Source organism: Alosa alosa, chromosome 17 (genome assembly GCF_017589495.1).
Source record: "Alosa alosa isolate M-15738 ecotype Scorff River chromosome 17, AALO_Geno_1.1, whole genome shotgun sequence".
NCBI classification, from domain to species: Eukaryota; Metazoa; Chordata; class Actinopteri; order Clupeiformes; family Clupeidae; genus Alosa; species Alosa alosa.
In genome coordinates, this window is record NC_063205.1 from 29,588,534 (window position 1) to 29,601,033 (window position 12,500).

Here is a 12,500-nt window from a genome sequence, read left to right on the forward strand (position 1 = left end):
TTCTATGATTGTTCTTAATGATTTCACACATAGTGCTAATTTGATTACATGACTGTAATGTTTTTCTTTATTTTATTTTCCAACAAGGTGATAAATCCAAAGAAGAAAAGCAAAAAGAAAAAGTACCTAAACTCAGGAACGGTGAGTGGACTATTCCTCCGCTTCTGTGTGCTGTGTTTAATATTTGAGTGATATTTCAGCTATGTCTGCTAAATGTGATTTTAAATTCAGTCAGTTGGTCATAATCAACACCTGTCCTCCTGAGATGACCATTGCCTACAAGAAAATAGTTTTGCCGTGTGTTGAAGATGCATTTTGTAGAGTTAAGTCACTTTATTTGTCCTGAAGGAAATTTGTTCGCTGTCCAGTTCGCAGTTGATGGTTAGGTGCTTTGCTTGTGGCCACCTCATTCTTGAATGTGGGAGAGTGCTGTTCAGTCACCCCCCCCCCACCCCCCCACACATTTCCCCTACCATTCAGGGATCGAATCGGCCACCATCTAGTCCGATTCCCTAAGCAGTAGGCCATGGACACCCCAGGCAGCTACAGTAGGGTAATTTACAGCGTACTGTTAATGTGAAGAACAGATCCTATAGGCATCCAGCTGTAATGAAAAGAATCTTTATCTGTCCATCACATGAACAGTACTGTACAATACTTTGCTTAAAGAGGGTTTGGGCATTGGTGAGCTTTTTCAGTAGTTCCTACTAAACCAGCTTCCACAATATAATACTTCCAACCGTATCGTTTAAAGACAGTTTGGGCATTGGTGAGCTTTTTCAGTAGTTCCTGCTGTGACCAGCCCTCACATTGCGCTTCAATTTCTAGTCCTCACATTATTGTCCTTAAATGACCATTTTCAACAGCTCTCATCCTTACAAAGGCTGTCCTAACAAGACCTGTGTGTGTTTGTTTGTGTGTTCCACTGTTTCTAGGTAACACTACTGTCCTTCCTGGTAGACATTGAGGTGACATTCCTGGACTACATCAAGGGCGGGTGAGTGTGTGTGTGTGTGCGTGTGTGTGTGTGAGCGTGCGTGTGTGTGTGTGTGTGTGAGTGTGTGTGTTTGTTTGTGTGTGTGTGTGTGTGAGCATGCATGTGCTGCGTGTGTGTGTGTGTGTGTGTGAGAGAGAGAGAGAGAGAGAGCATGCATGCATGCGTGTGTGTGTTAAAAGGCAGACAATCATTGCTAGCAGTCAGTGCTGCTGCTAAGAGCTAAACAGGTTTCCATGGCAAAGGAATGCTAGTGTTGAGGTCTGCTGGTGTGTGATGAGTGACAGTGTGTAGGTGTGTGTGATATCATCACATATGACCCTGATTCTTTGTGCGATCATCAATATTGGCACGAATCAGGTGTTTGTGTGTGTGTGTGTGTGTGTGTGTGCCTGTGGATATGCCTGCACACATATGAGCGTGTGTGTGCCTGCCGTGTGTGTGTGTGTGTGTGTGTGTGTGTGTGTGTGTGTGTGTGTGTGTGTGTTTGAAACGTAGGTATTAGCACTGTGATTGTACTTTGGACAAATGAAGGTGATATGAGTGAGTCTGTCCCTTGTGTCCAGTACTCTAGTGTGCAGGAGGAGTCACATGCATGTGATATGAGTGAGTCTGTCCCTTGTGTCCAGTACTCTAGTGTGCAGGAGGAGTCACATGCATGTGATATGAGTGAGTCTGTCCCTTGTGTCCAGTACTCTAGTGTGCAGGAGGAGTCACATGCATGTGATATGAGTGAGTCTGTCCCTTGTGTCCAGTACTCTAGTGTGCAGGAGGAGTCACATGCAGGTGATATGAGTGAGTCTGTCTCTTGAGTACTCTAACTGTGTGCAGGAGGAGTCACATGCAGCGAGCAAAAGTTCCGTCTGTCTGTGCGTTCGTCCGTCCTCAGCGCCCACAGCACTGTGGGGTCCTGGCTGCTGCCATGTTAGTCCAGTCTAAAATGCAGGAAGTTATTAAGAGCCCTGAGATCGAGTTCACAACCTCAGGTGTTCCACACGGGATGTCAGATCTCTACCAGCGAGACCACCACCAGTGTGAACTGTTAGCACTTGTGTCTGTGAACGTTCAGGTGTGTGTGTGTGTGTGTGTGTGTGTGTGTGTGTGTGTGTGTGTGTGTGTGTGTGTGTGTGTGTGTGTGAATGTTCAGGGTATGTTTGTGTGAACCTTTAGACCAGGGGTCCCCAACCTGTTATGTACCATGGACCGTTTTGATTCCCATTTTTTTCTCACGGACCGGGGGGGGGGTCGGGGGTCCCATGTTCCATATGTGTGTGTCCGTGTGTGTGTGTGTGTGTGTGTGTGTGTGTGTGAATGTTCAGGGTATGTTTGTGTGAACCTTTAGACCAGGGGTCCCCAACCTGTTATGTACCATGGACCGTTTTGATTCCCATTTTTTTCTCACGGACCGGGGAGGGTGGGGGTCGGGGGTCCCATGTTCCATATGTGTGTGTCCGTGTGTGTGTGTGTGTGTGTGTGTGTGTGTGTGAATGTTCAGGGTATGTTTGTGTGAACCTTTAGACCAGGGGTCCCCAACCTGTTATGTACCATGGACCGGTTTGATTCCCATTTTTTTCTCATGGACTGGGGTGGGGGTCGGGGGTCCCATGTTCCATATGTGTTGTACATGCATTACTTGAAAAGAACTAGCTCCAGTTAACAGTGAAGGTAACAAACTCTTAAAAATGTGAAAAACGTGAACTTGAAGAAGTGAAAATTGAACAATATGAACTATGAAAATTGAACAACTTGAAGCTACATCTCGGGATATTCTGCTTTGGTTTTGATCCAAAAACCCGCCAGAGAGGTTTCCTTATACACACTCTTAAGACCACGTCATTTGCAATTTCGATCAACTGCTCTTCCTCCTGCGCTGACAAGTTATGACTATTCGGGATATTGACAAATGGGTTGCGGACCCACTCATTGGTTTGCCGTGGATCTTTGGAGGATGGGAAGTAACGCTCAAACTTATTTGAAAGTGGCAACAAGGTGATCACGCTGCGAGAGAAAGGGCCCTGCCTCAGTCTCTCCCAAAACCCCCACTACTGTTTGGAACATATCAAATACACCCCGTCCCCATTTGTCCCCACAAATCAAGCTTGGCTTTAAATGCAGCGACTTTATCTGCCAGTTTAAAGACAGTCGTCATTCTCCCCTGGAGTGACAGGTTGAGGTAATTAAGCAACCCGAATATGCCACACAGGTAAGCGAGTTTTGACACCCAGTCCTCATCACTAAAATGTGCAGCGGTGACTTTTTTTCTGTAAGAAATCTCTACAGCGGCTCTCGAACACTCTGACCAGTGACCTGCTAAAGATGCTTGTTTTTTGTTGCTCATTCTAGCAGTTTAGCTAACTTTGTGTGACACTACCATTCGCCAAGAACTGATCAAGTGAAGTGAGCTGACCTTAGGCTGCGCAGCGCTGAAGGCAATATGTAAAGTGTTGAAGGCGGGACAGACAGATGTAAGAAAATAGACCTTGCAAAATGCAAACATGCGTGCAATCAAACAACTGCATATAGGCCCACATCAACCTAGCCCATAATCACTCATTTGTGATTTGCACCCCCCAGTAAAAAAAAAAATGAAATATCATTCTGCTTTAATCGCCACTCTCTTCAGTTAAGATGTTCAGAACTGCACCAAATTTGATGTGTATGATTAGCCTGACATTCTCTGGGGGTATGCCAAGTTTCGTAGAATTTCATCCATGGGGGGGTCTGAAAAAATTAAGTTATGTGTACATTTAGTGACTGTACACTCATCTACGCCTGTAGATGGTGGTGCACACATATACACACGCACACACACACACACACAGGTACGCACATACCATCAGTATTGGCAATTACAACTGCCGATACATAATTACAAATTCAGTAGGATTAAAGGAAAACCAAATATTCATCATAATAATAATTTGGCTGCATTTCCAGTATTGGCGTCACATAGTCGTTTGTCCACCAGATGGCGCATCGTTGCAGTGAGACGTAATTTTGTTGGAAGTTAATCTAAAGTGGGTTGGAAAGACACTACGCTTCCTACAAGGACAAGACTAGTTTACCGCTGAGAAAGTCTAATAAGGGTAGGATGATTTCTGCATGACATGTAATTCCCATTTCTTCTTTAAGCCGAAATCAATCTGCGAATGTTAATCGGACATGCTTGTTTTTACTGCAGGTAGGCTACGTTTATCTTAAATTATATCAATAGCCTAGAGTAGGTAAAATAATGTTACCGTTAGCATTGGTTGAGTGATAGAGGCCAATTTGATTATTGATGTATTTGTAGAAAACCATAAATGCGGTTATAGGCTACCAAGAACATTGATAACAGCACTAATTGCATCTTTCGACTGTCATCTCATTTGCTTATAACTATAACCTAGGCTACTAACAGGAGCTAAGTGAGTTAGCCACAACACGTTCGCTACGTGATGGTTTTCTAATGGAAAATATAGGCTACCTGAAAGAACCTGATGATGCATCCTAAACACCGGGCTGGGACATTTAGCTCAAAGTCTCTGCATCTGAGTCAACGTTCATTCCCAAACACCCATATGGGCTACTTCAATCCTCTAATTTAAAAGGTGATTCAAGTAAGGAAGAGCATGGCTCAAAGTAAAGTAACTAGGACTGAAACTACATAAATTCGTCAAAGTGAATAATTTGTGTCAACTCGTCGCAATGTAGATTTATTAACGCACCAGTGATCTACATCTCCATTTAAACCAAATGTTTTAGAGCGCACGTTGAGAGATGTATCCAGCCTCCAGGGCAGGGCTGTACCTAACATATTTGTTGCACGTGCTACAAAAATCATTCTTTGCGATGGATGATTTAGTACCAACGTTACACCGGTCCAATACAGTTTTGCCTATGGCTATACCGTGAGACGTTTTTTGTTTGTTCAAAGTGCGTGTTTAGGGTGTGAGAGGGGAGTCGAAATCGGATTGTATCCAAACAATAATAACGCTTTCATTATGGCTGCTTTAGCCATAGACCTTGAGCTACTGTACAGTGGGTTGGGTTCCATTTAGAAGTGTCGCTTTCCGTGATTCACACAGCTGCGTGAAATGTATTACTACTGATATGCAAAACTATTAACTTTATGCTAAGAGGTGACCGCTTAAGTCGGCTTGATACTGTAAGCCATTGGTTCCCAAAGGAGATTTTATTTGGGTCGCCAGCATAGCCTAGTGACAATTTATGTTGTGTAATAGGCCTAGCATAGGGCCTACCTTATATAGCTTATAGTTTGTTAACAGTCACGGTTTTGTCATAACTCCCTATATGCATTTTTGCATTTAGAATAGCTCTGCTACCTTCTGCTTTTCCCAAATACAATGTAGCCTACAGGTGTACCTTTCATCAGTCCAGTTGCAATGGATGGACTGTGATGAACTGCCCTACTTGTGATTGTTTAGATATTTTAAAGGTTTTATAACAATGCTACAAATTTTTTTTTGGCAAGTGCTACAAATCTATTCACCTTTGCAGCGCCAGTAGGCTACTTGTGTGCGGCCCGCAAACACACATTCCAAACAAGCATACACAAAAGTTTCAAGAGTGGGGGATGGAGCAGAAGATGGAGACAAATTAATTTATATGATTTATTTTCGCGGAATGGATGTACAGGACTGAGCGGCGGTCATATTTTGTACCGCTATGCGGTACATCTAGTTTCTGATTGCATTACCCATTACCAAAGTAGGAATCAGAATCTCCATGTTAAGATAGATAGATAGATAGATAGATACTTGATCCCCAGGGGAAATTCAAGGTCTCAGCAGCATACAGACAACACAAACACATTCTTTAACAGCAGAAAGAGTAATTAAAGTATATAATATAAAAACACAACTAAGCAATAAGGACAGTAGAAGATAAAGAATATGCTAAATATACTAAAATACAAATTATACTAACTAACACTTAATCTAAATCAATTCTAAAAACAGCATCCACATAGTGGTGATTAATCAATCAGAGGCGCTTGCAATGACTGAGGCAGGGACTGAGCCTGTGATTCTCTGTGCATAGTAAGGTAAGGTAAGGTGCTCTGTGTGAATGAGTGTCATGAATGAGAATCAGAATCTCCATGTTAAGAATCAGAATCTCCATACTGTATTAAGAATCAGATTGTCTATGTCAGTGGTGTTGTTGGTGCCATCTGGCTGTGTGTGTGGATGTGGCAAGACTCAGGATGTCTATTCATAATGATGGGTCTGCATGCCATTGTGTGTGTGTGTGTGTGTGTGTGTGTGTGTGTGTGTGTGTGGATGTGGCAGGACTCAGGATGTCTATTCATAATGATGGGTCTGCATGCCACAGGTGTTGGCCTGTGAGAGTAGCTAGTGTGTGTGTGTGTGTGTGTTGTGTGTGTGTGTGCACGTGTGTTGGCCTGTGAGAGAAGCTTATGGCATCTGCAAGCAGATGGCACCTTTGTCAGCCAAATGACTCAACAATGCATGAGGCTTATGCAAGGTCTCTTAGACTCCCCCTGTTTGTCTGTTTGTTACAGTCCCCAATTCGCAAACACATCTGAGTAGCTCAGTCTTGTTTCATCATCAGTGTGTGTGTGTGTGTGTGTGTGTGTGTGTGTGGGCGAGGCTTCTTTTAAACTCTCTGTTTGTCACACTCCCCATAAGCAAGCACAACTCACATGAGTGTTTTAGAGGCATCTAGTCAAGCACACACACGCGCACACAAACATGCACTAACATATATTAACATGTACAGTACATACACACACATATACACTATATACACACATAAATACACACACACACAAACACACACACACACATGCATACAAACATGCACTAACATATAGAAACATGTACATACACACACATATACACCATATACACACATAAACACACACACACACACACACATACATACACACACACACACACACACACACACACACACACACACACGGCAAGGAATAAGGCAGGTCCATGTTGAGTATGCTAGCAGGGCAGAGCTCTTGGTTCGCTGGTGTGCAGCATATGGTGGTGCACTGGATCATGGGTATTATGGATGATCCGTGAGTCAGGACAGCTGTGGGATGCAGAGGCAGCAATGTCATGACTTGCAAATAGATGTTCTCACTGTTAGCGCAGTTGTGCTGCATGCAAGCTTACTGTAGTCGTGTCTGGTTAAATGCCAATCGATGCGCCGAGGGTGGAATACAGTATGAGTTGTCAGTGAATGATTGATGACCTGAGACCCCTCAAATCGATCCCACTACTAGCACGCACCTCAAGGACGAGGAGAATAATCCATCTGCCCTCAACAGGGCTATTTGTTTATGAAGAGTCTACCTGCCCTGACAAAAATAGACTGTATTTAGATAGATAGATAGATAGATACTTTATTGATCCTCAGGGGAAATTCAAGGAATTTGCCCCCGAAGAGTCGATCTGCCCCTAAATGCAGATGTGGGCCAGATCTTATCTCTGTGTGTGTGTGTGTGTGTGTGTGTTTTTGATCTGTAGAGTACATCCGTTTGCAGAGTTTCTGGAGAACATGATGATGACACCCCAGAGTGTGAGTGCACCCCCACAGCTCATCAGAGAAGTGATTTGAATGGTTGTGAGTCAGAGTGCACCCCACAGCTAATCAGAAAAGTGATTTGATTGGTTGAGAGTTAGAGTCATACACAAGATCCAAAGCCCAAAGTAAAGCTAGTTAGCCGTTACATTGTTGTCAATGGGAAAACTGCTATATTGCTAAGATCTCCCCCTTCCAGAAAATCTCTGGCTCTCCATCTCACTCACACACACACACACACACACACACACACACACACACACACACACACACACACACACATTTGTGGGTGATTGACACCTGGCTAAAGTGTTGCTCGTTAGGAGGACCACTTGTTAAGACAATGACTTGTTAGTGGGGACTCGTGAGCACAGTGTAGTGTTGTCGAGCAGCACATATGTTGAGTGGCAGCCATTGTGAGAAGAACAATCCAATCAGCTACTTGTCATTAGCAAGCTCTTGAAGAAAACACAGGGGGTGGACTGGCTGTCCTAATTACCCTATTGTCTCCTGATATATCGTCTCACGCAGCACCCAGTGTGTGTGTGTGTGTGTGTGTTTGTGTGTGTGTGTGTGTGTGTGTGTGTGTGTGTGTGTGTGTGTGTGTGTGTGTGTGTGTGTGTGTGTGTGTGCGCGCCTGTTCAATATGAATGCTTCAACATTAGCTCTAATTCTAATTAGCATAGAGGCCACGGAGAGAGATTTCATGTACTGCTAATCACACTGTGTGTGCTCATTGGAGAAAGAGAACACAAGACAAACAGAGAGGAAGAGAGAGAACAGATGGAGAGAGAAGGAGCGAGGAGAGGAGAGATAGAGAGTGTTGGAAAGACAGAGAGGGATGGAGGAGAGATGGAGAGAGGGAAAGAAGGAGCACAAGAGAGAGAAAAAGAGGAATAGAGAGAGTGGAACAGAAAAGGGAGAGATGGGAAGAGAGTGAGAGAGAGAGTGAGAGAGAGGGAGAAGGAGGAATGAAGAATGGGGCAGAAAGAGAGAGAGGGAGGAGAGATGGAGAGAGAGGGAAATAAAGAGAGAAGGAGGGATGGATGAAGAAAGAGAGAGTTGGAGGGATAGAGAGAGGACAGTGCAGGAGGAAGTGAAAGTAAAAAAAGAGAGTGAGAGAGAGTGAGAGAAAGATTGAGAGAGGTAGAGAAAGGGATAAAGAGAAAGAGTGAGTGAGAGAGAGAGGGAGAGAAAGAAAGAGTGAGAGAGAGATGCAAAAAAAAAACTGGATACACTTGAACAGCAGTCCCAAAAACTCCCTCCATTTTGAGGCACTGAAAACCCAGGAGCTGAACCCTGAAAAGAGTCCTCTGGGCCAGCTGGTACTGAAGTTAACTAACCCAATAACAAAAACTAACAAAGATCAAGCTCAGTCCAGCGCTGCTTCCCAAACATCAATTAGAGTCAACAAAATAATGAATCAAGCAAAAGAAGAATATTTAGACCATTGGACAAACCAAATTACAAACCAAAGTAGAATGAATCTCTATCTGATCCTAAAAAGAGAATATGAATTGGCAGAATATCTCATCTCTGTCAGAGATACGAAGCAGAGGCACATCCTGACCAAAGACAGGCTCAGTGACCAAAACCTAGCAGTAGAAACAGGCAGACACAGAAAAACCTGGCTGCCAAGAGAACAAAGATTATGTGGTCACTGTCAGGCAGAGGAGGTTGAGACAGAGGAGCACTTTCTTCTTCACTGCCAAAAATATGACACTTTAAGACAGACCTTTTCACGAACATCCAAAGTCATACCAAATTTTATAGACATTGAAGACAATGATAAAATGGCCATACTTCTTGGAGAAGGGCCCTCTGTGCACAAATATCAAATATATATATGTATGTATTCACCCCCACACACACACACACTATTGTTTATTCTGTGTTCACATGTTTACCTGCATTGCTGTATGTCTATTTTCTTTTGTAACCCTACTGTGTTATCTGTAACACTGGCTTTGGCAACACTGTACCCAAACAGTCATGCTAATAAAGCTCCTTTGGATTTGAATTTGAGAGGGAGAGAGAGAGAGTGAGGGAGGGAAGACTCTGCTCTGTCAGTGGCACCTGTGTGTAATTTTAGCACTGATTTTACACACACCCTCTCTACAGGCAGGGGACAACACACACACACACACACACACTTTCTCTCTCCATATGCGGAGAGAACACACACATGCACGCACACATGCACACACACACCCTCTTCACATGCGGGGGAGAACACACACACAGCCTCTCTACAAACAGGGAGAACATACACACAAACAAGCACTCTCCACTTTCAGGAGATAACACTCTCTCTCTCTGTCTCTCTCTCTCTCTCTCTCTCTCACACACACAGACCCACACAGGGCGATCTCTGAGGTAGTATTTGAGGAGTATCAAATAGATGTTTCTGGCAGCCAGGTTGCACTGCTTGCAGGTCACACACACACACACACACACACACACACACACACACACACACACACACACACACACACACACACACACACACACACAGGTGCCAGCAGCTGGGTGCTCTATCTCTCTATCTCAAACACACTCAGTCATACACACATACACACACAGGTGCCAGCAGCTGGGTACTCTCACACACACAGTCAGACACACAGACACACACATACACACAGAAGTGCTAGCATCTGGGTATGATATTTATGTATTTATTTGTTTGTTTGTTTGTTTATTTGGTAGGGGCAGTGCTCAATCCACACACCAACACATTGCATCCACACATAAGCTGTAGAACCCACACACACACACACACACACACTTTGTCTCTCGCATGCTCTCTCTTTCTTACCCTCTTTCTCTCTCTCGATCTCGTTCTCTCTCTCTCTCTCACACACACACACACACATGCTCCCTCTGGATCAGAGTTGGCTGCATGCTCAGGTGCATAGGTGAGTGGGTGGGCAGGTGTGTGTGTGTGTGTGTGTGTGTGTGTGTCCGGTGAGTCAGTCCTCATCATGTCGTTGCTCCAGCCCCAACTGCTCCAGAGACACCAGTCATTAATCTCTCTTATTACACCTCCATCACTCACTCTATCACTCTCTCTATCACTCTATCTCTCACTCTATCTATCACTCTATCTGTCTCTCTCTCTCTCTCTCTCTCTCTGTTCTCTTTCCTTATTGGTATAACGTCTTCACTTACTCACTGTTTATGTTTTTCTTTCTTTCAATGTCTCTTTCTCTTGCTCCTCTCTCTCTTCATCTGTCTTTCTCTCTCTTTTTTTATTACTCTCTTTCTCTCTCTCTCTTTTTATCACTCTCTTTCTCTCCATCTCTCTCTCTTCATCACTCTTTTTCTTGCTCCTCTCTCTTCATCTCTCTCTCACTCTCTTTATCACTCTTTCTCTCTCTCTCTTACTCTCTCTTTTTCTCTCTCCATCTCTCTCTTCATCTCTCTCTCTCTCTCTCTCAAAAGTCTGTCAGTGCCTCTTTCTCCTGTTCCTCTCTCTTTTTATCATAAAAAAGTCTCTGTGGGTGGTGAAGGCAGATGTCACACTAATGCAAGTACACACACACACACACACACTATACACACACACACACACACAACGCGCACGCACACACACACACACACACACTCGATGTGGTCTGTCCAGGTTTGTTCTGGGTTCATTTGAGGCCCCAGTGCAGTTAGCTCCTCTTTCTGTAGCACAGCTGGTGATTATTACACATGATACTCAGTAAAGTCAGATTTCAGGACGTTACTTCTGTTGAAACATGAACTGTGACACTCCTCTCGCTCAGTCGAAATGGGAAGCGGATTTACATCTGCCGTTTGGTGCAGCTGTTTCTTTTAATGGTGCACAAATGGGCTCTTGGAATACTTAGCTCTTAAATCAGGCTGGACAGCAGCTTACTGGAGTCTGTTTGGAGTGGGATTGCAGGCTGGCTCCCTCCACATGACGTACTTCCTGTTATTACAAATGAACACCAAGACGAAGCGGCCGCCGTGTTTTACATGGGACAGCAGCATATGGCTGCCAGGGCTACTGTAGCCTGCAGTGTTTTACTTATGATCGAAAGTAAACAGATGTGTGTTTTGCTTGTCTCAGGATGAATGCAGCCCTATGGAGTGTGTGTGTGTGTGTGTGTGTGTGTGTGTGTGTGTGTGTGTGTGTGTGTGTAAGGGCCCATCTGGTGTTGAGAATGATTGGCGGCCCCATCGTGTGCAAAAGTCACTCACACACTCACTGTGTACTCAACTCTGGTTTGAGAAGCGAGAGGGAAAGATAAGACTAGTCTGACACTAGAATGTGTTTATTTCATTTGAGAAGATTCTGTGATGTAATATCAAGGATATTTAAAACTACAAATCCCATAATGTACTGCGGTCTGAGTGAAAATGAGGTCTGCAGTGAAGTAGCATCCTCTAGCACATACACACCAACACACACACACACACACACACACACACACACTGTGAATAGTGAGCTGTGAGTTCTGATTTATGAGAGTGAGCTACAATAGCACACACAGAAGTTCACACACGCACACACGCTCAAGCGGACACACACATACACACACGGACGCACACACACACATACACTACAACTACAGAGTCACACACACACAAGCGGGCACACACACACACAGAGGTATGCACATACACTCAAACAATATTTGCATAAATATGATTTCTCTATTTCTTTCATGCATTATACATGCACACACACAAACACACAAACACAGTTGTAAATCATGCTCATCTTTAACTGAGAATTATGCAGACAAATATAGCCCATAGGCGTGCATTTCCAGATTGAAAAATATTGTAATATGTGTACTGTAGTCCTATGACCCCCATCATATTCATTGACATATTACTTCCAGGATTAGTGATATTGCATTGCTGTGCTGGGAGATGCAATAGACCACAGGGTGACCTGTGTGTGTGTGTGTGTGTGTGTGTATGAGGA

At 44.0% G+C, this 12,500-nt stretch overlaps 1 protein-coding gene across 3 annotated transcripts in view; it reads left to right on the top strand.

Moving 5' to 3' along the window:
* LOC125310465 (copine-8-like) overlaps positions 1-12,500 on the top strand; it is a 155,507-nt gene that overhangs the window by 116,132 nt on the left and 26,875 nt on the right. For all 3 annotated transcript variants that reach the window (XM_048267924.1, XM_048267925.1, XM_048267923.1), the window contains 2 exons: positions 88-141; positions 936-997. In XM_048267924.1, the coding sequence (XP_048123881.1) occupies positions 88-141; positions 936-997 (116 nt within the window). The remainder of the gene's footprint in view (positions 1-87; positions 142-935; positions 998-12,500) is intronic.